At 35.2% G+C, this 26147-nt stretch overlaps 1 protein-coding gene across 1 annotated transcript in view; it reads right to left on the bottom strand.

Annotated features, from left to right (window-relative positions):
• Nucleotides 1-26147, bottom strand: part of DNAH9 (dynein axonemal heavy chain 9) — a 459447-nt gene that overhangs the window by 364015 nt on the left and 69285 nt on the right. The window contains exons 11-13 of the mRNA XM_072645065.1: nt 17918-17986; nt 4784-4910; nt 2545-2800 (exon numbers count right to left, since the gene is read on the bottom strand). Coding sequence (XP_072501166.1) covers nt 2545-2800; nt 4784-4910; nt 17918-17986 — 452 coding nt within the window. The remainder of the gene's footprint in view (nt 1-2544; nt 2801-4783; nt 4911-17917; nt 17987-26147) is intronic.

Below are 26147 nucleotides of genomic sequence, written 5' to 3' on the forward strand. Positions count from 1 at the left end.
TACCTTTGCACTGGTCACTCCCTACCCCCATCCCACTACCACTTCATTCCACTTGATATTATGTCTAAAATTCATTCCCTCCTCACCTCCACTTCATAGAATCCCTGAGTTCAACTTTTATGGCAAATCTTCCTGTTTATTTCAGTCATTAGCTTTTAAATTACTTTGTATTATGTTCATTTATACATCATATCCTGCCTACTAGAATGTAATTTCTTGGAGGGCAAGGTCTATTTTGTTTTCAGTTTGTACATAGTAGTTGCTAAATTAATGTTTGTTGGATTGAATTACTGAATTTTGCCTAATGATGCCGTTAATTTTGCTAACTCAGAACATAACGTTTCTAAAATAAAGATATTTAAGGATGTGATTATGTATAAACTAACTTTAGATTTACTGTTCTGTGGGCAATACTTTAACATACCTTCAAGCATAATTTTAGTTTGCTGTTAAATATATGTAGGGATTAAATTCTAGCCAGATTTTTAAAACTGTTAGACACCAATTACAAATTTAAGAGTTCAAAGGAAGGAAACAAGCATTTGCTAAGGGCTTCATAGATATCTTATTTCATCGATGGTTGAGAGAGAGAAAGAGAGAGAGAGAGAGAGAGAGAGAGAGAGAGAGAGAGAGAGAGAGAGAGAGAGAGAGAGAGAGATGAGTATAGTTTGGAGGTTATAGGGCTTGACCTGGATCTTGAAGGATGTATATAGTCTAAACAGACAGAAAAAAAATGGAAGAAAAGTAAAACTGCAATAGAAAGGGTAAAAATGAGTATGACACACAGAAAAGTATAAAACTAGCTTGAATAGAGGAGAAGGTGTTTGCTAAGACTATGGAGACAGGATAAGGCTAGATTAAGGAAAACCTTAAAAGAAAGCATTTTGGATTTGGTCAGAAAAGAGAACTACTATAAATTCTTGAGTAATGTAATGACACTACACTGATCATAATGCATATACATATACACATGTGTGTGTATGTATGTGTGTATTTAGAAACATTTATTGAGTAAATACTACATGCATGGCATTATGCTAAAATACTATAATTAGAAAGATAGACTTGCTATAAGTCTGCTCTCAAACAAGTTAAAGCCCAAACATAGGGAAAATATAGATGTACAGAAAGTACAAGGGAAAATGATATAAGCATAAGAGAAAGGTACAGACAAAGAAATAGGGAGGGAGTGGAGGTTTTATGGAGGAGGTACTTGATTTGGGAAAATTTGGAGGCCTCCCTTCCAAGTAAGAGGATAATGTAAATAAAGAACAGTAATAGAAATATGTGGGAAAATGATAGGAACTAGAGTGGAATATAGTCTGGTTAGACTATGTATGTGTGTGTACATCACATATATATATACATACATATATACATACATATACATATACACACATATATACCACATGGGGATGGCATGTGTATGAATATGTATATATACATATAGATAATGCATATATATATATATATATATATATACACAAAAATATAAAGCAAATTTTGAAGGAAAATCTATATCAGATAAGTAATATGTGTCTGTGTGTATACATATATGTATAAAAATATACAGCAAATTTGAGGGAAAACCTATATCCAGACTGTCACCAACTATTACCACTAGATGGAGAAGCAAGCAGGCTAGAAAAACTGGTATAATCTGCAAACCAGGGTAAAATGTAGTAAACACCAGTAGAAAGCATCTGGAATTTAAAGCCCTAATCCTCTCTTTGTTGGCAAAGCCTTTGTTGGCTGGCCTCTCTAGTTTTAGGTCAATCCAGTCACTAAATCTGAATCTTGGTGTTTCCCCTAGCCCTCCTGACTTTGATTTCCAGCATTTCTGACCTTGTTTCTTGTTTGTCACATCTACTTTCCATGCTCACACCCTCATTCAGTCTCCATGTTTCCAATCTTACTCTGGTCACCTGACTGTTAACTTGTGATTGCCCTCTTTACTCAATGGGTTAGCTCAACATTCTTGATCTGAATTTCTAATAATTATCAGTCATTTGTAAAAACATGTCTGATCACCTTTCCTTGATGGTAGTGAATAGAAAACAAAATGAGAGAGATGGAAAAGGGTATCTAAATATAGCAGCGGGAAGGTGGTAGAAGATGAATTTTTCTTGTATGTGCTAGATTTGAAGTGTTTATAGAATAGCTAAGTGGTGGTGCCCTATAACTAGTTGAAAATATTGGGCTGTCATATAGTTGAAATGTCAGGACTAAAGATGTAGATGTGAGAGACATATAAATAATGACAATTAGTCTATTTTTTCAAGATCTTGATGTGAAGATTGCTTCTCCAGGTTAGATTCTCATTTGAACCACTGGAAACTGGTTGATGTTTCATGACCATCACAAACATTCCAAGTCTTCCCAAATGGAAAAAATAAATGGCTCTGCAAATAACAACATGCAAAAAGACAGGCCTATTTCAAATCTTAAACCTGTTTTCTTGGTAGGAGAGAAAAGAAGCAGTTAACAGGGTTCTCCTAGTCTCATTAACTTCCCTCAGATTTCCATCTGAGTGAGTTCTGTTACCTTCTGTCTTCCAGTTCAGTGTTTCTTCTGATGCTCTTAGCTGGAGATCAATAACCTCCAGCTGTTCCTCTACCAAAGGAAATTCCACTTCTAGCAAGGTTTTCAGAATCTTGTTGTACCAACTTGTCATCAGTTCTAAATTAGCAATAAGTTGCCGATAATAATCCTTGGAGGAAAAGATTTCTGCTGCTGTCTCAGGAATGTGCCTTGTCTTTATCATTTTGAGGTAATTCATTTCTTTCAACACAGAAATCAGCTAAAGAAAAGAAGCAACACAAGTGGGGTAAAATTCATTTGCATTCTAGGTCCAGTGAAGTACTGTCCTGGGGTGGGGGTGGGGGGGAGTGGCGGCGTGCTTTGCCTCTGTTAATATGAAGAGATCATGGCACTGGGTAAGTAATACAATTCATTGTGACAGAAGAGTCCCAAAGTAGTTTTGACTCTGTGGCTGACTTTGGAGCCCTACTCATTTTATGATGAAGATATGAATTATCTTTTAAATTTTGGTCTCATAGTTGGCAACTTGGTAAAGGGCCATTCACTTTACTCAACAACTAATAAGTTCTCAGTGTGCAATGTCTTGTATGCTAAGCTTGGTTGCAAGGATATGAAAATAAAACTTTCCTCAAGAAGTTCATAGTTTTGTTGAGCAAATAAGGCATGTGCACAAATAATTATAATAAAATAAATGCAAATGAGAGGTCCACATATAAATACTATGAGAAATTTGAGAAGGAAGGGGTCATTTCCAGATGGGATAAAAATAGGGAAAGCATCATAGGAAAGGTAAGCCCTAAATTGAGTCTTGAAGTGAAGGATTTCAACAGGTAGAGTTAGAGATGGAAGGGGAACATAGATAAAGGGAGTCTATTACAGTGTAAGCAAAGGTTTAAAGATGGCAAAAGGCATTATGAAGTTGGCTAGATCACAGGAGATATGAAGATTGTTGTGAGATAGGACTGGAAATGTAGTGGATTCAAATGTAGAATATCTAACTAAAAGCTACCTAGGGCCTCTCCCACTTTCATTTTTCAGGTATATAAGTCATAGTTACAAAGCAGGAGGAAGAAGAAGGACAGAAAGAAACATAGGAACAGCAACAATAGCATAGAAAGCACTTTATCACTTGGGCCTGTGCCTGAAATAATACAGGCATTGGATGAACAGCAACTTTTAAAAAAAGGAGTGATTTCACAGTCAAGTGATGGATTTTTTTCTGACATGATTAGATAATCATTAATATTGCAACAGTGACACCCCATGTATAATTTCTGGGCTTTCCCTTCCATGTTCTAAGTTCCCATGAAAGAATTATTGAATGAATGAATAAATAACACTCAAAAAAAATTTGTTAAGCACTTCAATGGCAAGCTATTGTCCTTTACTTTCCAAGATTTTCCTGTGGCCATCCCCTTGTGATAAGCAAAGGCTTGACTTGAGGAGGGAAAATGTGAGAGTTAGTTTTCTTATATACATATTCTTGACTAGAGCAGAGCTTCCTGAGGTCAGGAACATCCATATTTGCCTTCATAGACTCACTGCCTAGCATACAATCTTAACTTAAATGCTAGTTGAACTGAATTGTATCCTTTACTACCTGGTACATAGCAAGGATTCAATAAGTGGTTTTTGATTATCATAATTTTTATAAAACTAGATCTGTGATTTCACTGGTGTGGGGAATTCTTAGTGAGGAAGCACTCTTTATCAGTGCAGACTGGTATCTTTCTTGAAACTTAGAGTCTTAAAGAATTGCCTGGAGCATTGAGAGGTAAAGTGATTTGCCTAGAGTCTCACAGGCACCACATGTCTGAGAAAGGACTTGAACCCAAGCCCTCCTCGCTCTGAGGCCTGCCCTCAATCCACTATGCCACACTGAGGTAGACCTACTAAATTATCAAAAATTTCTTGTAGATTTTTTAAAACTTACATCAAACCATGTGAAACCACTGGGGAAACCCTAAAAACCAAACAATAACCAATATTTATTAAGCACTTACTATTATTCATTGTGTGCTTTCTTTAGTACAAAAGCATATACAAAGCCTCTGCCTTCAAATATCTTCCCTTCTATCAGGGAAACACAAAATCTTTCTACAGGAGGCAAACTAGAGAAAATACATTACTTACTCTCCCTCATTCATTCTAACTCATTTTGCTAATAAAATCAGAAAGATTAAACAACTTACTTTAGAGTATCAAAGTGGATTACTACCAGTTGTCTCCATAGCTTGCTTACCTGTGGGTTAAAGTTGACAGTGATCTGCTTGGTTTCTGGATCATGACAGAGGAGTGGCTGAGTGAGATTGTACTGTGACTTCTCAGATACTGTCTGGCACCAACTGTCATAGAGCTTTGTTTCATAGCTGCAAGGGTATAACAAGCTTCTTATTAGTACCTCCATCTTCCAACACTGGGTGCTGAGAATGACAGCTAAATATGATATAAACAATATTGGTTTCAAAGTGAGGAAAGTTTGGGTCTTTCCCTATTGGTGCCAATGACTTAAGCCATTTCATCAATTTGAGCCTGTTTCCTCATGAAAAAGTTGTTCTAGGTCAGGGTTACCAAACCATTTTTTATGCCATAGGCCCCTTTGGGGACCCCTTCTCAGAAAAATGTTTTTAGATATATAAAATAAAATATATAGGATTACAAAGGAAACCAATTCTACTGAATGGTATCAAAATAAGTTCACAGATGGGACTTTTGGAGGCAGAGCAAGATTGTGGAAAAGAGAAAGTGCTCACTTGAGCTCTTCTAACATTCCCTTCCAAACAACTTAAAAATAATTCCTCAAATTGAATCTGGGAGTAGCTTTTTCCAGTCATACATAAGGTAGGAGATCAGAATGAAAGATCTGTAACACAGGGGTGGAGGCTGGCCCAAAATCAATGCAGATGATACAACAGTGGTAGGATCAGGTGGTGGTAACAATGGCAACAGCTTCAGGAGCTCCCAAGCCAGACACAAGAGGGGAATCTGGTAACTGATCCAACAGAAATTATAAGGTGCCCCTGTTCTAGCACTGGATGCAGTACCAGACAATGTTTGGCAACACCACTTCTATACTTATTTCTGGAACATAGTTTAAGGTCAGATAAGAGCACTTTCAGCCAAACGATAGTGGAGAGCCCTGAGAGGCAGTATCATTTCTGGTCCCAAGGGATCAGAAGTCCTTAATGAATTCAGACCAGAGTGTAGACCAAAAGAGCAGTGGCCACATCTCTCTCCAAATCATACTACCATGGAAGCACTGAAAATTTCAAAACTCACAGAACTAGCTCTTAAAATAACAGTAGAAAAATGTCTGAAGCTTGAGACACTGCCCATTTCTCCACCCCCATGCTGGGAACACAGCCCAATATTATTATAAGTTCCAAATCAAGAAAGAGGATGGGAAAACGAGGGAAGAAAGTAAAAGAACCTGACCATAAAAAACTACTATGGTAACAGGGAAGATCAAAACACAAACTCAGAAGAAGACAGTGAAGTCAAAACAGCTACAAGTAAAGCCTCAAAAAAAAATTGGACACAAGCCAAGTAAGAATTCCTAGAAGGGTTAAAACATTCTTTTCAAAATAAAATAAGAGCAGCAGAGGAAAATTAGGTAAAGAAATGAAAGTAAAGGAGGAAAATTATGAAAGGGCAATTAATATAACCTGGTAAAGAGGAGCAAAAAACACTGAAGAAAATAACATCTTAAAGAAACCAGAATCAGCCAAGTAGAAGAAAAGGTACAAAACTTCACTGATAAAAATAACTTCTTTAAAAGCATAACTGGCTAAATGGAGAAGTCAACAAAGTTCACGAAGAAAATAATTCCTTAGAAAATAGAATTGGGCAACTGGAAGCTAATGCCTCTATCAGATATCAAGAAACAATAAAAGAGTCAAACAAATAAAAAAACAGAAGAAACTATGAACTATCTTATAGGAAAAAGAACTGACATGGAAAATAAATCAAGGAGAGATAATTTAAGAATTACTGAATTACTTGAAAGCCATAGAAAGAGCCTAGACATTATATTTCAAGAAACTGTTAAGGAAAATTACCCTAATATTTTAGATCCAGAAGGTAAAAATAGAAATTGAAAGAATTCACTGATCACCTCTTGAAAAAGATCCCAAAATGAAAACTCCCAGGAGTAATATAACCAAATTTCAGAGCTACCAGATCAAAGAGAAAATACTTCAAGCAGCAAAAAGGGAATCATTCAAATACCATTTAGCCACAGTCAGTATCACACAAGATTTAGCAGCTACAAATTACGGGAGTGGAAGGCTTGGAATATGGTATTCCAGAAAGTAAAAAAGCCAGCTTATAATAAAAAATAACCTACCCAGAAAAACTGAGTATAATCATTCAAGGGAAAAGATGAATATGTATTGAAATAGAGGATTTTCAAGAATTCATGATGAAAAGATCAGAACTGAATAGAAAATTTGAGTTTGAAATACAAGATTCAAGAGAAACACAAAAAGGTAAATACAAAAGAAGTTATAAGGGACTTAAGGTTAAACTGTTTATCTTTCTATAGGAAGATGATTCATATGTCATCTAAGGTTTTTGTCATTATTAGAGCAGTTAGAGGTACTAGCACAGAGTGAGTCAATTATATTGAGATGACGTAAAAAAAAAAAAATGGAGCTAGGAGAGGAATGCCCTAGGAGAATGGGGAAGGAGGAGGAAGAATGGGGAAAATTATCACAAATAGAAGAGGCACACAAGGAAGATCTTTTATAGTAGAGGGGGAAATAGGGGGGCATGAGTCAAACTTCATTCATTTCTAAATTGGTTCAGAGGGAAATACACACACACACACATACATACATACATATACATAGACACCCATTTGTTGTTGTTGAGTCATTTTTCATTCATGTCCAACTCCTCATAACCCCATATGGGGTTTCCTTGGCAAAGATACAGGACTGGTTTGACATTTCCTTCTTCAGCTGATTTTACTGATGAGGAAGCTGAAGCAAATAGGGTTAAGTGACTTGCCTAGGATCACACAGACAGTAAATATTTGAGGTCAGATTTGAACTCAGGAAAATTAGTCTTTCTGACTCCACATCTGGTACTCTATCTACTGTAGCACCTACTTGTCCATATATTAAAAAAATGCTTAATTGGTAATATAAATCTATCTTACCCAACAGGGAAGTAGGAAGAGAAGGCGATAAGAGAAAGGGGGGGGGGTGATAAAAGGAAGGACAAACAGAAGAAGGCAGTGGTCAGAAGAGAACAGATTTTAGAGAAGGGACAAGATAAAAAAAGGAAAGAAAAACAGTAGAAAAACAGAAGAAAACAGTATTCAGGGAAATTTACAGTTAGCAATCATGATTGTGATTGTGAATGGAATGAATTCATCCATAAAATGGAAGCAGATAGCAAAATAGATTAGAACCCACAATACAATAATATTGTACAAGAATATTTGCGCAGCTCTTTTTTTGTGGTGGCAAAGAACTGGAAATTGAGGGGATGTCCATCAATTGGGGAATGACTGAACAAGTTGTGGTATATGACTATGATAGAATATTATTGTGCTATCAGAAGATGAGCAGAATGCTCTCAGAAAATTCTGGAAAGACTTCTATGAACTGATGCAAAGTGAAGTGACCAGAACCAAGAGAAAATTATACCTAGCAATAATAATAGCAATATTGCATGACGATCAACTGTGAAAAACTTAGGACTCTGATCAAGACAACGATTCAAGACAATTCTGAAGGACCCATAATTAAATTAAAAAGCTCTCCTAGAGAGATAACTGACTGAAGTATACTTTTTTTACTTCCTTCATTTTTATTGTTTTATTTTATTTTTAATTTGCAACCTGACAATGGAATGTTTTTTAAAAGTTCATAGATCCACTTTGTTCTAGATGATTTTCAAGATGTCTCCTAGCTCTAAGTTTTGTAATTCTGTGATTCAATCTGAGTTGGAGGTTATGGTCAAGACAATTCCTTAAATATATTTCTACTATTTCATAGGCCTACCTAGGGATGCCATCTATCATTGGGGAGTCTTATAAGGGAGTAACAGCAGAGGTGAGGTGGGAACTCATAGTGTACTGCTTAAAATGGTTTTTGTTGGATGAAAGATGAAGGGATTTAGTAGGAATAGTAGTACAATCTTTACTTGCTTCCACACTAGTTTCAAACCCTTTATGTACCTCTGGATCAGTTCTTATCATGGAGAAAAATCTTCTGAATTACTTTGGGTCTACAAGGGTCAGAGAAAGGAGAGTTTGGAAAAATATGGGATCTAGTGACAAGGGACTATACTGTACCTCAGTCATGACTCAATTAACAGTTATGTGCTTACCGCCTACGTGCCAGGAATCATGCTAGACACTGGCTATAAAAAAAACAAAAAAGAAACAGTACTTATCCTCAAAGTGTTTGTATTTTACTGGGGATGGATGATATATACCTATTTAAGCATATTCAAAATATATACAAAATAGAGAAACAGACGTTATCTTCTATTTGTTGCATAAAATTAAAAAGTTTCTGAACAAACAAAACTAATCCAGCTAAAATTAGAAGGAAAACAGGAAAGTTGGACAAAATTTACAGTATGCTTCTCTGATATATTTTTATATTTATTTTGTATGTATTTTGCATATACTTACATAGGTATACAGAGAAACACAGAGGACAGTGATACAGAAAGGCTTCATGTAGCAGGTGAACTGAGTTTTAAAGGTATAAAGGGGTTTCACAATATGCCCTTGTCACTAAAATGGAAACATTTTGCATCTTTCTACCATGTGGGTAGAAAAAGGAGCAGCCTTCGACTGACTGTGCAGTCTATAAAAATTGCCAGACTGGGTCAGTCTCTCTTTCTTATGTACTCTTTACTGTTATAGACAGAGGGTGTAATCACAGATTACTTATGTCATGAGGTGCTATGAACTAGATTAAAAAGAGATGCACATTACCCTTTTCTTTTATCACTATTCCAAGAAATAAGCCTGTGCAGCTATCTGTTTCTTTTTTCTTTGTCCTTCTCCATATTAGATGCCTGTGTTGGACTTGGAGTTTGAGCCAGAATGACTTTGAAGTCAGGATTTCCCTGGTGGTCTGTCTGGCTACAACATCCTACTTGCAATCCAGCTTTGTTGGGGTATAACTGCCAGTATCTGAACCTGAGGAAAATTAATGTAAAACAGACATCAGAGCCATGTTGGGGGAACAGAGCAGGGGTAAAAGATTTGGGGGAAGATATTACCCCCTTCTAGTTCAATTCATGGTGCTTGGGTTTTGGGTGAACTGTGACCTTCACCCTCTGAACGCATAAGAAAAGAGTGCACAGGAAAAGAGAGACTTTCTCAGTCTAGTCAGTTTTAAAGAGGAAGTCTTTTCTGGCTGTATAACCAATTTTTTCCCCCAATTACATGTAAAGATAGTTTTCAACATTTACTTCTGTAAGATTTGGAGTTCCAATTTGTTTTCTCCCTCCCTCTCGTCCTCCTCCTCCAAAATGGCAACCAATCTGATATAGGCTATATATGTATAATCATGTTAAACATTTCCATATTAGTCATGTTGTGAAAGAAGAATCAGAATAAAACCAAACCCTGCTTTCTCTGACCCTTGTATACCCAAAGAAATTCAGAACTTTTTTTTTCTATTTTAGGTGATATGGGCATATTGTGAAGCTCCTTTATGCCTTTAAATGATTAGGACCTATCCAGAGGTACATGAAGAGTTTGAAACAACTGTGGAAGCAAGTAAGGATTATACCACCATTCCAGCTAAACCCTCAGACCCTTCATCTTTCATCCCCAAAATACCTCTTTTAGACAGAAGACAGACTGCACCCACCAACATTGTAGGAAAACATAGGATGCAAGGTACTACCATGTTAGGACATCTGAGTTTGCCCTTACAAAGGAAACTAGATATTCTTAAAAGGTAGAAATGAAGGAGTGCTTCCCAGACACGTGGTGCCCCTTGTGCAAAGGTGAAGAGAGAGGGGAATCAAGAATGTGGGAGGAACAGCAAAACTTAAGATTAACTGGACCTTATAGAGAGTAAAGAGGAGTAAGACTGGAAAGGGAGGTGGAAGCTGGTGGAAGGACTTTTAATGTCAGACAGAGGAGTTTGCATTTCATCCTAGGGAAAATACAGAGTGAAAAGAATATAAAAACTCAAATTCTTTTTATATGCTTAAAACATATAGGTTTACTAATGGAATTGTTTTTAATTAATTGTGTTTAATTGTTTTTTAAAAAAGAATGATAATATGTCTCCTCCTCCTTCCTCCTTCCTCCTCCTCTCCATCTTTACTTCCATCTCTCCCTTCCCTTTCATCTTCAATATTTTAGTGAAGGCTTAGCCTTGCTACAATTGAGGTGTCATCAGATTTCTCCTTAACAGGGGCTATTGGAGTTAAATCTGTAGTGGATTGACATGTTAAGAACTGCATTTAAAAAAATTATGTTGGCAATTGGATTAATATGGGAAGGAAGAATTCTGAACAAGGACACCAATTAAGAGCCTACTGCAGCACTCTAGGCAAAAGGTAATAAGGGCATAAACTAGGATGATGGCCAGGAATAGAAATAAGGAGTTGGATGCAAAAAAAAAGTTATGGAGGTATAAATGATAAGATTTGACAACTGACTGGACATGTGCAGTGAGAGAATGAGTAGTTGAGGATGATACCAACGATGTGGACTTGTGTGACTGGGAGAACAGTATTGTCCTTGACAGAAATAAAAACCTCAAAAATATGATTGATTTTAGGGAAAGGTGATTTTGAATGTGTTGAACTTGAGAAGCATAGGTAGGGGATCAAATATGAAATGTCCAATACACAATTAATTGGTGATGTGGGACCAAAGCCCAATTTCTCTCAAATAAACTTACTGTAAAATCTTATGTAAAGAAAAATTTCTAGTACTCCATACCATTTTCTCCATACTATTTTCTCCCAGACTACTCTCTGTGAAGAAGTGACATTAGAAGTAACACAAATCAACATTTCTTTTTATCATAAAATATCATTTACCCTGGCTATTGAAAAGGCTCATTTATTGAGATTCTCTCTTAACATACAATTTTTGATGTCATTAAAATTGCTCTATATCAATAGTCATTAAAAACAAAAGTTCTGAAAGACTTGTTTTCAAAGGAGATGGCCCCTGAGATAATAAATTACACAAACTTCCAACACATGGAGGCTTTAAATTAAAAAAAAAAAAACATAATACAACAATCTATGTTCTCTCCCTCCAATCTCCCCTCTTTGTTGCAGGAACGGGGGAGAAAAAAAAGGAAAAAACATTTATTACAAATAAAATGTCCACATATACTATGTCCAAAATATATGTCTAATTCTATAACTAGTGATCTGTCAACCATTAGTTGAGCAGCATGTTTCATCACAGTCCTTTGACATCCTGATTGGTTATTGCAATGATCAAAGTTCTTAAGTCTTTCAAAACTTTTTATCTTTGTGATCTTATTATGTGTGTGTGTATGTGTGTATGTATATTTGTATGTATATATGTATGTAAACACACACATATATATGTATGACCTATATGTATAGCCTTTGAAAACAAGTCTTTCAGAATTTATGTTTTTAGTGAGTATTGATACAGAGCAATTTTAATGACACTAAAATTGTATGTTAAGTGAAAATCTCAATAAATGAGCCTTTTATATATACATATATATACACATACATATACACATACATATATACACATCATTCATACAAGTCTTTCCAAGTTTCTCTGAAACTACTCCATCAATTTTTCTTTACAGTACCACAGTATTCTATCATATTCATATACCATAACTTGCTTAGCCATTTCCTAACTGAAGGATACTTACAAAAAGTACTGCCACATTTTTATTCTTTTTTGTTTTTGCCATTTAACAGTATATTTTTCCAATTACATGTAAAGATATTTTTCAATATTCACTTTCACAACAACTTTGAGTTCCAAATTTTTTTCTCCCTCCTTCTCCTCCTCCTCCTCCCCAAGATGGGATTCTATCTGATACAGGCTATACATGTACACTCATAGTAAACATTTCCACATTAGTCATATTGTGAAAAAAGAATCAGAACAAAGGGAAAAAACCATGAGAAACAAAAACAACAACAAAAAGAGAAAATAGTATCCTTCAATCTGCATTCATACTCCATACTTCTTTTTCTGGATGTGGATAACATTTTCCATGAGTCTTTCTCAGTTGTCTTAGATCATCGTATTGCTTTACAGTTTTACAGCACTTTGGGCGGTTCCAAATTGCTCTACAGAATGGCTGAATCAGTTACCAACTCCATTAACAATGCATTAAGGTCTCATTTTTCTCACATCCCCTTCAACATTTGTCATTTAACTTTTTTGCCCTATTAGCCAATCTAATAGGTATGAGGTAGTAAATCAAAATTGTTTTAATTTGCATTTCTCCAGTCAATAGTGAGTTAAAGTATTTTTTCATATGGTTATAGATAGCTTTGATAACTTCATCTGAAAACTGGTTATACCTTTTGATAATTTATTAATTGGGAAATAGGTCTTATTTTTGTAAATGTGACATAATTTACCCCACTCTACCCTTCCCTTTCTCTTTTTCCCAGTATATTCCTCTCTCACCCCTTAATTTCTATTTTAGATATCATCCCTTCATGTTCAACTCACATATGTGCCCTTTGCCTTCATAAATTCCTAACTACCCTAATAATGAGGAAGGTCTTATGAGTTACAAGTATCATCTTCTCCCATAGGAATGTAAACAGTTTAACCTTATCAAGTCCCTTATGACTTCTCTTTCCTGTTTACCTTTTTATGCTTCTCTTGAGTCTTGTATTTGAAAGTCAAATTTTCTATTCAGCTTTGGCCTTCTCATCAAGAATACTTGAAAGTCTTCTATTTAATTGAATGTCTATTTTTCCTCAAAGATTTATACTTAGTTTTTCTGGGTAGATGTTTCTTAGTTGTAATCTCACATCCTTTGCCTTCCAGAATATCATATTCCAAGCCCTCCAATCTTTTAATGTAGAAGTCACTAAATCTTGTGTTATCCTGACTGTGGCTCCCATGTATTTGAATTGTTACTTTCTTACCGCTTACAATATTTTCTCCTTGACCTGGGAATTCTGTAATTTGGCTATAATATTCCTAGAAGTTTGCATTTTGGTATCTCTTTCAGGAAGTGATTGGTGGGTTCTTTGAATTTCTATTTTATCTTCTGGTTCTAGAATATTGGAGCAGTTTTCCTTTATAACTTCTTAAAGGGCTCTTTTTTATCATGAGTTTTAGGTAGTCCAATAATTTAAAAATCATCTCTCCTAGATCAATTTTCCAAGTCAGTTGTCTTTCCAATGAGATATTTTACATTACCTTCCATTTTTTCATTCTTTTGGTTTTATTTTTATTACTTCTTGCTTTCTCATAAAGTCATTAGCTTCCATTTGCTCCATGCTCATTTTCAAGGTATTATATTCTTTAGTGAGCTTTTGCACCTCCTTTTCCATTTGGCCAGTTCTGATTTTTAAGGCATCTTTCTCATCATTGGCTTTTTGGATCTCTTTTACCATTTGGCCTAGTCTTATTCTTAAAGGGTTATTGTCTTTAGCATCTTTTTTTTTTTTGTGTGTGTGTGTCTCCTTCACCAAGCTGTCGACTCTTTCTCATGATTTTCTTACATCACTCTCATTTCTCTTTCCACTTTTTCTTCTATTTTTCCTACTTGATTTTCAAAATACTTTTAGCTCTTCCATGGCCTGAGACCAATTCATATCTTTCTTTGAGGCTTTGACTGTAGGACCTTTGACTCTGGTATTTTCTTTTGAGTGTGTGTTTTGTTCTTCCTTGTCACTATAATAACTTTCTATAGTCAGAGGCTATTTTCCCCCCATTGTTTGCTCATTTTCCCAGCCTTTTATTTGACCTTTAGCTATTTTTTAAAGTAAGGCTCTGCTTCCAGGATGGAGGGTGCACTGTCTCAAGCTTTAGGGGTTTTGTACAGCTGTTTTCAGAGAAACTTCTAGGGACCTGTAAATTTTCAGCTCTTCCAAGATGGTATGATTTAAGGAGAGGTGTTTACTTCTCTCCTGGTCTGTGCTCTGGTTTGTGAGTAACCACAATCACTCTTTACTGTCCTGGAACTGTGAGGAGGGTTCCCCTCCACTGTGGTTGCAAACATTACTATGCTAGTACTCCTCCTCACCCTGGGACTGCCACCCAGGACTGAGATTTGAGTATGGGTAAAACAACAGTCTTGCCTCAGTGTAATCAAAGAAGCCCCTGTAATCTCCTTCTGATCTTACCCCCTTACCCTCTGTGGACTGAAAGCCCTGGAAGCAGCTGCTGCAGCTGCCACTACATATTCAGTCGCTCCAAAGGTCTGCTCTTTGCCTACTGGCCTGAGGTGCCCCTGGTGTCTATGGGCCAATAGATCTGGAAACCATCAGTCACCACAGGCCTGCTGTAGATTTACTGGGGACTGTCCATGCTTGCACTCCTCTCTCAGCCTAGTGCAACAGACTTTTTCTATTGACCTTCCAAATTGTCTTGGTGCTGAAAATTTGTTTCACTCTTTCTTTTTATGGGTTCTGCTGCTTCAGAATTTGTTTAGTCATTTTTAAAAGGTATTTGGAGGATTTTGGAGGAGGGTTCAGGTGAGTCCCTGCCTTTATTCTGCCATCTTGGCCCCATCTCTTGATCAGTGGATTCCTTTAATGAATTATATTATGTATAATTGTATAATATATATACATATATGTAAATATATGTGTATATATATATATATATATATATATATATATATATATAATTCTTTCAATTTTTCTAGCTCAATAAAGCAATCCTTCAGTAGTTGGATTAGAATAGCACTAGATAAGCAAATTAATTTAGGTAGTATTATCATTATTATATTGCCTTGGCCTACCCATGAGAAATGATTAATTCCTCAGTTAATATGGTCTATCTTTATATGTTAAAAGAGTATTTTGTAGTGGTATTCATATAGTTCCTACATATGAATTGGTAAGTGCACTCTCAAATATCTTATTCATTTTGTAGTTATTTTAAGTGGAATTGTTCTATGTCTTCCTGATGAACATTGTTGGTAATATACAGATATGGTGATGATTAATTAATATCTTGGAGCAGTTGAAGTTATTTTTTCAATTAATTTTTAGTTGACTCTCTAGGGTTCTCTAAATAAACATATCAACTATAAAAGATAATAACTTTATTTCCTCTTTGTCAATGCTTATTTACTCAGTTTCTTTTTCTTGTCTTATTGCTAGAACTAATATTTCTAGCCTTATATTAAATAGTAATGGTGATAATATATGCAATTAAATATTAATGGGGATAAACATTCTTGCTTTACCACTGATCTTACTGAAAACCCATCTGGTTTATAATCATTATGGATAATAATCTTAAGAAAAAATATATTTATTTCTATTGTTTCTATTGTTTTGTTTTTAAAATATAAATATGCCGTGTATTTTAAAAAGCTATCTATACATAGAGACGTCAAATGTTTTATGTGTTCGACAAAAAATATGTATACTCAATTTCTACTTAACAAACTGCAGTAATTTCTTGCTATTTTCGAGATCAAATGTAAATTCCTCTGTTTAAAGCTTTTCACAATCTGACACCATCCTACCTTTATACTCTTATTATGCATTACTTCCATCCTTATACGCTATGGTCCAGATAGTCAGACAGTCAGTCAATAAGCATTTATTAAGTGTCTACTATGAGCTAAGCACTGAGATACTGTGCTAAGTCCAGTACACCTAGACCATTACTCTTCCTAATACACAACATTTCATGTCTCTATGCCTCTGCTGGAATGCATTCTACCTCCACATCTTGGAATCTTTATTTTTCTTTCAGATTCAGTTCAAGTGCCATACATTTCATGAGACCTTTCCTGGTTCCTCTAGCTGCCAGTGTCTTCCTTCCACAGGTTACCTTTTATCTGCCTTGTATAAACACATATCTGTCTATCTATCTATCTATCTATCTATCTATCTATCTATCTATCTATCTATCTATCTATCTATCTATCTATCTGTCTGTCTGTCTGTCTGTCTGTCTGTCTGTCTGTCTGTCTGTCTGTCTGTCTGTCTATCTATCTATCTATCTATCTATCTATCTATCTATCTATCTATCTATCTATCTATCTATCTATCTATTATTGTTTCCCCCATTAAAGTGCAAGCTCTTTGCAGTCAGAAATCATTTTTCTTTTGCCTTCATATGCCCATCCAGTGTTTGGTACATAGCAAGCCCTTACTAAATACTTGTTGATTAAAGGAAACTAGGTGACACAATAGATAGAATGTGGGACTTGGAGTGGGGAATATGTGAGCTTCAATCCTACTTCAGACCCTTATTAGCTATGTGACTATCAGCAAGGTATTTAACCTCTTTTGTCTTTTTCCTGACAAATTTCTGATCATAGTAATAGAACTTACAGTATTGTATAAATGTTGGTTATTATTATTATTATTATTGATTGACAGTGGAGAGAGTACTGTTCTTGGAGTCTCCCTAAGCCTTATTTCCTTACCTATAAAAATAGAATATTATCAGAATTTAAGGAAATCATGCAAGTAAAACACTGCCTAAGCTTTAAAGAGCTATATAAATACTAGTCATTATGATGATGATAATAATGAATAAATCACTTTACTGTCATAAAAATAGTGCAACATTCTAGGCTTGCTGAAATTTGTTAAAGATTTGCAACAACAAAGTGATTTTCCTAGAGCTCAGGTCCAACCATGTTGCCCCTCTACTCAGTAAAATACAGTAGCTCTCTATTGCCTCTAAGATCAAATACAAACTATTGTTTGACATTCAAAGTCCATCATAACCTAGCCTTCTCATACCATTCCAATCTCTTTACACCTTATGCCCTACCATGTACTCTTTAATCTAGTGACATTAGCCTCCTGGGTATTCCAGAAAGAAGACATTCCATCTCTCAGCTCTGGGTATTTTCTCAGGCTAGCTTCCCTAGCTATTTTTAAGATCTAACCAAAAGGCCATTTCCATAGGGAAGTCCTGCCCAATCTCTCTTAATTCTAGTGCCATCTCTTTCTTATTTCCTATTTTTCCATTATATAGATTGTACATATTTGTTTGTTTGTTTGTCATTAGATGGTGTGCTCTTGGAGAGCAGAGACCATCTTTTGCCTCTTTCTGTATCCCCAGTGCTTAGCATGGTACCTGTCACATAGTAGCACATAAATTCTGAGACAGAGTGAGTGACAGCTAGAGAGAGAGAGAGAGAGAGAGAGAGAGAGAGAGAGAGAGAGAGAGAGAGAGAGAGAAAGAAAGTAATTGACCATGTAATTTACATACTTTTCCAGCAACTGAAGCATGTCTTTATACTTTCGTAGCGTCTCTTTGCCTTCAGTGGATTCCATACAGCTAGTAACAACAGATAACAAAAAGAAACCATATAGGATTAGTGAAGTTGAAGCAATGTCTACAGAACAAAAGGACATCTTCAAATGGTTAGTGGATGAAACAATTGCTTTAAATAATATTAGATTTCACAAAGGTTCCAAGTAAATTAGCTCTCTATCATCTGCACATCCAAAGATGTTTTGTGGTTTGGTAGCAGCTCTAATGCCTCTAAATTAATAGTCTACCCTAACTGCAGTGCCCAACAGAAGTCCCAAGTAGGGAAGTTAGCCCATGACTCAGACTTACAGTCCACATTGCCCTAGAAAGACCAATCATGCTGACTTCAGAAGGGCTACCAATCAACAAATTCATAAATTAAAGTCACATTTATACAGCAATTTAAAGTTTACTATAGCACTTCATTTAAGACAACCCTTAACAGTTAGATGCACATGTATTATCCTCATTTTACAGATGAAGAAATGAAAGTTAGGAAAGTAAAAAGATTTACTCTTCTCTACAAAACTATCTAAATATCTGATCTGGGTTTTGAGTCAAATCTTCTGTCTCCTGAACCTGAGTCCCAGTTCTCTTTTGTGATCTTTGTGATTTTTAAAATACATTATTTGATATGAAAGCTACAAGTAATAGGACTCTAATATAGAGTCACTTGGACTAAGTGTTCTAATGATCATATACGTATAAACTATCATGGAGAGCCTATACTTTTCCACTCTCCTGATTCATTCTGATCCTATCAAAACTATAAACAATCACAGCTCTTCACTGGACAAGGTTCCTGGACAACTGCAGTAACTATGTGCCAACACATTTCAGGGATTCTCAATTATGGATTCAAACCCTCATCTAATGTCTGCAACATGCCCCCACTTGAATCTGGCCTCAGACACTTACTAACTGTGTGACCCTGGGCAAATCACTCTACTGTGATTCTCTCAGTTTCTTTGTCTATAAAACGAGTTGGAGAAGGAAATGGTAAATCAATGTCTTTGCCAAGAAAACCTCAAACCATGTCACAAATGTCAGATATGACTAAAAAATGACCGAACAACTACAACAAAAAATTGCAATTTGGTAAAAACACATCATACCTAAGCCATATTGAGACTTCTGTAAATAATAACATATATGCCTAGTATAGTTTAGTGTAGTGGTTATGGTGATGGTCAAGGGAATTGTCAGGGAGAGGAAGCAACTGAGTTCTGCTCCCCCTTCCCCTTGAAGAGAGAATGACTTTATGAATTTTGAAAGGCAAGAAGAATTGGACTTCCTTTAGGGTTAATAGCAGTATTCTGAGAAAAGCAGTGGTATCTGGTAGTTGAGAGGACACATCGAGGACAAATGGACACACAAAGGCATCCTCAGGACTCTCTGAGGACACTGACCTTTAGAGAAAAGGACTGGAAGGAACTTAAAGCTGTAAGTTATCCTTTTGCCATATCTAGTTTATAAGCTTGAGCCTAGTTAAGTCTGGATGATAATAAAGGGAATGCACGTCAGATGCATGTCAGATGATGAGTGACAGTACTAAAAAGTCTGAGCATGTTAGGGATACTTCTAGAACCCCAAGAGGAGAAACATTCATTTTCCCTCTGTGATCTGGGTCCTCCAGTGTCAGTTGGGTTGGAATAGTGATACTAAAGGTGGTACTAAATAAATAACAACTAGAAGAATAGGAAAAACCTATCAGATTGGCTAACATGACAAAAAAAGGAAAATGATAAATGTTGGAGAAGATGTGGGAAAGTTGGAATATTAACTCATTGTTAGTGGAATTATGAACTGATCCAACCATTCTGGAGAGGAATTTGGAACTAGGCACAAAGGACTATAAAAATATGCATGCACTTTGACCCAGGATGACTACTTCTAGGGCTGTATCCCAAAGAGATAATAAAAATGTGTTTTTTCCCATTTTTATGGACCCACATGTACAAGAAATATGTATAGCAACTGTTTTTGTGGTGGCCAAGAACTGGAAATTGAGAGAACACCCATCAACTGAGGAATGGCTGAACAAGTTGTGGTATATGATTGTAATAGAACACTATTGTGATATAAGAAATGATGAACAGGTGTATATCAGAAAAACCTGGAAAGATTTATATGAACTGATACTGAGTGAAGTGAGCAGAACCAGCAGAACATTGTACACAGTAACAGTCACAATGTATGATGACTGACTTTGATAGACTTAGCTCTTCTCAGCAATGCAAGGACTTAAAACAATTCCAAAAGACCCATGATGGAAAATGCCATCCACATCTAGAGAAAGAACTATGGAGTCTGAATACTGAGTGAAGCAGACTATTTTCCGTTTTTGTTTTTTTTCTTTCTCATGGTTCCTACTATTCATTCTTCTATATAACATGACTAACATGAAAATATGCTTAGTAGGAATGTATATGTAGAGCCTATATCAGATTGCATGGGGGGGGCAGAGAAAAAAAGATGGGGAGATTTAAACCTTATGGAAGTGAATGTTGAAAACCAAAAACAAATTTTAAAGAAAGAACTGTGGGAACATATTTCCCATTAGTTCCCTTATCCTCTTCCCCTAACCTCCACCCCATCCCCCAACACACATTATATAACATATAGCTATAGATACAGATCTGAAATATGACTTCAGCTCCTCAGCTGGGAAGGTGGGGAAGGGTTGCCATGGGATGCTTAAGGAAAATTATATGATTTGGAACAGTTGCTTTGAGGTGTAAGATAGCCAACTAATTAAGGAGAAATATATTTGCCTTGATTATGGAGCAACACAGGAATGAAAAAGCATTTACTAAGTGCTTACTTTCACAAAATACTCTGATAAGTATTAAAGATATTTAATGCAGGAGACAACCTATGTAAAAGCTTTCAGCTGAAATAAGAAATTTAAAGAAATAGGAAGAAATACTTTTCAGTGATGAAGGACTTCTGATGAGTCTTTAAGGTAGGAAGACAAAATAGTGCAGTGTAAAGAGCACTCACTGACTCCAGAGTTAGAGGAGGACCTAATTCAAATTCCATTCCCATCACTTATTATTTTTGTGACTTTGGGCAAGTCGCTTAAGATTCATGGGCATCAGTTTTCTTTGCCACAAAAAGAAGAAGTTCAACTATATGGATTCCATGGGCCTCTTCCAGCAATTTGGAAAACTGTTAAGTTTTCCAAAATTCTAATTTTTACATGAAATTTAGAATTTTATCATTAACAATGAATACTGTCAGTTGTTTTCCTTGAAGCGATAGGCTCACTTCATTAATTCTCAAGAAAATGTCTGTCAAATATCCAAGAATGAATAATAAGATTGTCATTCATTCTTACATGCAAAACTGGTGTTCCATGAAAAAAGTGCCTAGCTTAGCTCGCAACTCAATTGCTTTTCTTCAAGACTTAATGCTTCAGCAGGTAACAGAAGTGCTTCATGTGAACTTCCTTTTCCATCACAAAGACTGTTAAAAGATATATACTCTTGAGTTGAGATTTTATAAACATTGATAATTTTTACTGCTTCATCAAGGACATTCTTAGGTGGAATTCGCATTAAAAAAAAGCTATGAATGCGTGATGGTAGAGAGGACAATGACCATTAGTACAGTTTAGTGCCACTGCTTTGATTCATTTTATGGTACATCATATGGTACCCACTATGCTTTTGTACCATTAGTGCAATTGTTGTTGCTCAGTTGTTTTCAGTCTTATCTGATTCTTCATGATCATATTTGGGTTTTTTTTTTGGCAAAGATGCTGGAAAGGTTTGACATTTCCTTTTCTAGCTCATTTTACAGATGAGGAACTGAGGCAAACAGGTTTAAGTGACTTGCCTAGGGTGCATACCTAGTGTCTGAAACAAGATTTAAACCCTAAATGCCACCCAGATACTCTACCATTATGAGATTAAAAAAATTACTTAGCATTCTGAATATTTCAGTACAACTAATGTGTGTTGCCAAGCATTCATATAAAAGAACTTCAATGATTAGTTGGGCTGATACTAGATGAATACAACAAAACAGCAAGTGCACCCACATTTGCATTTATCCATTTGTAAGACAAAATTATAATTCTGCTGATGAGATATTAACTCATTTTTTTTGTCTGCACTTAGTAGGGACTTAAGTTTATTCTCTTACCCTTCCCTCTACCTAAATCTTTCATCCATAGGTCATACACATAGCCTCTGGGAAGTGTCACTTTACATTTGTGAGAGAATGTGACTAAAAAAGACAAGTAAAATACTAGTGTTATTATAAAAATACTTTTGACTCCTCTAAAAGGTATCAGAGACCCACAGGGCTCCTCAGACCACACGTTGAGAACTGCTGACATAGGGAAACCCTCTAAATTATCACTAGTTAGAGAAGATATGATTTAAAAATCCCTACATAATCAATCAAAGTTAAGTGAAACAATAACTTTAGCAAAGTAGGATATAGATAAAGCAATAGAAATGAACAGTTTTTCTCTTTCTAACCAACAGCATACAATGAGAGGACATAGAAAAAGAAATTGTATTATGTATGAAATGTCTTGAAGTTAATTAACAAAACACTCTAGCTGCTTACATAAATACATATATAAGATAATCTTTAGAGAAACAAAGGAAAACCCATATAGTTGTACAGATACTGATGTCTCATGGTTGAGTCCTTCCAATATAATATGTTGACATTACCTCAATTAAACCACATACTTAGTATTATAATGATCAACTACCAAGTGATTACTTTGTACAACTAAATGAAACAATAATAAAATTCATCGGGAGGAATAAAAGATTAAGAATCTCAAGGGACATAATGACAAAGAAGTAAATATGAAGAGGATTTGAACAGCATCCCATTTCAAACTATACTAGAAAACAACAATTATTTTGTAGTAGTTTAAAAAAAATAAGAAAGTGTTATCATCTTCTCAGTATTATCAGATTAGGCAAAGAAGGCAAAAAAGCAACTAAACATAGAAGGATAGCATTCAGTAAATTCTAAGATAATGCTCTATTTGGCAAAAGATGCTGGGAAAACTAGAAAGCAGTTATCCAATTTAGATCAGGGCCTTTCATTATATAATAATAAGCTCGAATTGGAAATAGAATATAAATGTAAAATACAACTTCACTTAAAATTAGAGAAGTTAAGAATATACCTTTTGCTACTATGGCTGGGGAAGGATTCTTAACTGAACAAGGGATTGTGTTGATCACAGAAGATAAAATGGACAATTTTTATTATATAAAATTGAAATATTTTGTGCAAAAAATCAATACAATTAGAAACTGAAGAAAAACAGTTAAGTGGGAAATATATAGCAAATTTCTTTGATAAAATGTTGATATCTAGGATATATAGGGAATTAATATTCCTCCATAAGTAGTAAGTCATAAAGGTATATGAATAAGAAGTTTTAAATTAAATAATACAATATATCACAATCATGTAAAATACTTAAGATCACCATAGAAGAGAAATGACAATTAGAACAGTTTTGCTTTTCTACCTGACATGCATCAATTTGGCAAAAATGACAAAAAGATGAAAAAGGCAATTATTGGAGTGACTGTGGGAAAATAAGCACAGTGGAGCTATAAGTTGCAATTTGGAATTATATCCACAGAGTTGCTGACCATACATCTCTCAGAGAGGTCAGAGAGAGAGAGAGAGAGAGAGAGAGAGAGAGAGAGAGAGAGAGAGAGAGAGAGAGAGAGAGAGAGAGAGACGACCTATAGGTACAAAAAATATTTATAGTAGAACTTTTATTGTAGCAAAGAACTAGAAACAAACTGGAAATCAATTTGGAAATGACTGAACAATTGTGGTATATGAATGTAACAGAACTGTACCTATAGAAATGACACATATAAATTCAGAAGAAACGATTGGAAGACTTTTGAGTAATGTGATAGAAGGAATGACCAGAACCAATAGAACAATTTATATGATGAGTACTATAATGTAAAGGAAAGTGACTCTGAAAGACTGTACAACTCTGATGAATCTAGTGAAATAATGAAGCATACCTCTCATCTCTTAGAAGAAATATAATTGATGTAATAGAGGTACAGAATAAGGATTTCTAGTAAGAATTAGTGTACAGTGATAGTAATGCATCTTCCTCCCCTAAAGACAAAAAATACAAGGACACAGATAAAACATTATACATTATTAAAACTTACAGAAGGAAACTAAAGAAGTTCAAATTTGTCACTACTTTGTTAAATGTAATATGTACTAAGCCCTAAACTATATGTAACAAAAGTTTATGGGTTAATATACAATCTTTGTTGTTGTTCTTAGCATCCTCCCAATTCTATTTTCGTAGTATTTTACGAGAATATGAAATGCAGGCAGGTCTATTTGCAGGTGAACACACTCTACCCCAAATTCTTCAGTACCCATGACATTGAACTTGATGGTGAAAGATGGTATGCCAGGATCCATGTGGAACCATGTCCACATGGAAGAGTGGGATTTAGCAATGAAGGTACACATAGAACAAATCTAATTTCTCTCTTATCTAACAATCCTTCCCTAGTCTTTTTCTACGCTAAATATCACTAGTTCTCTCAGCAGATCCTTATTTGGCATAATTTCAAGGAATTTTAACAGTCTGGTCAACTTCCTTCTAATGCTTTCCAGGTAATCCTAAAATGTGGCACCCAAAACTGAGCACAGTACTTCACCAAAGTTTGACCCAGGTAGAGTTGAAAAATCTAGACTCCTACTCTATAGCGACAAATGTTAACTAACCCTTCCTGCTCTTGAACTTTGGCATGTATGCCATCTATAACTTTAGCCTCTTTATTCAAGTAATCGATGAAAAATGTTAAACAACATAGGGCCAAGCACAGATTCCTAGGGCTCTCCACCTCCTTTCTTTGGATCAGATCAGTTGTGCCTAGTTTGTTTTTTTTTCTTTTAGTCTGGTCACACAGCTGGTATAGAGTTCACTTAGCTGTACAGTCATCTAACATCTTTCTATCCTGTCCACAAGAATAACATGATTAATTTTATCAAATGTTTTCCCATATTTTCGATATACTTTATCTATATTATTCTCCTCCCAACCCTGTAGATTGACCCTTCCTTTTGACAAAGAAAAACAATTAAGGAAAGATATTCAAAAGAGCAAATGAATCTAACACTATATGAAGTATTGGGTACTAGCAGTCCTCTCTCTATCTGCCAAGAAGTGAGGAAGGTATCTTTCATTATCTGTGCTCTAGGATTTCAGTAGTTTTTTTTGGTTGTTGTATTTAGAATTCAGCTTCCATTAAGTGCTTTTTTCATTAATAATCTTCAATAATACCATATACTGTTCTCTTGATTCTGTCTCTACACATCACTACATATAAATCTTTCTATGTTTCCCTGAAATTCCAATTTTCTTTATTTCTTACGGTACAATAATGTTCCAATCACGTTCATGTACCACAGTTTTTCAACCATTCACCAATCAATTGGAATCTATTTTGTTTTAGTTCTTTGCTCAATGTTGCTGTGAATGTTAATCTATAAAATGGATATCTGTTTCTTTGTTTTACTTCCTTGGAGTATATTCTTAGCTGTGGGATCACTAGTTCAGTTTAGCCACTTTTCTTGCATCATTTCCAATTGATATCCAAAATGGTTTTACTAATTCACAGCTCAGTCAATTATTGTGCATTATTGTCTTACCCAACATGGACTATTCTCATTTTTGCCATCTTTGACAACCTGTATGACATGAGATGAACCCACAGAGTTGTTTTATTTGTATTTTTCTGTTAGTGACTTGGAGTATTTTCATGTCATCACTTATAGTTTAGATTCCTTCTTTTGAGAATTCATTATCCTTTGATCACTCATCTTTGGAGAACAGCTCTTGAAATTGTCATGTTAATTTGATATAAAGGATGTTCCAAAAGTTTATGAAGTTTGAAGCTTTTACACAAAGACTTTTGGAACACTCTTCATACTGTGGATTTCATTAAGGTGATATTTGATGAAATATTTCACCCTTTTATGGTTTCTACTCTGTCTTTACTGATTTCATTTGCACAAAATTTAAAAAAAAATTGTAGTCAAAATGATCTGTTTTATCTGTATAATCTCTTCTAGACTTTTTCTTTTTTAGTTAAGAATTCTCCCCTAGGCATGGTTATGAAAGTGAGTAGAGTATACCAAACACACA

This window comes from Notamacropus eugenii, chromosome 2 (assembly GCF_028372415.1).
Source record: "Notamacropus eugenii isolate mMacEug1 chromosome 2, mMacEug1.pri_v2, whole genome shotgun sequence".
NCBI classification, from domain to species: Eukaryota; Metazoa; Chordata; class Mammalia; order Diprotodontia; family Macropodidae; genus Notamacropus; species Notamacropus eugenii.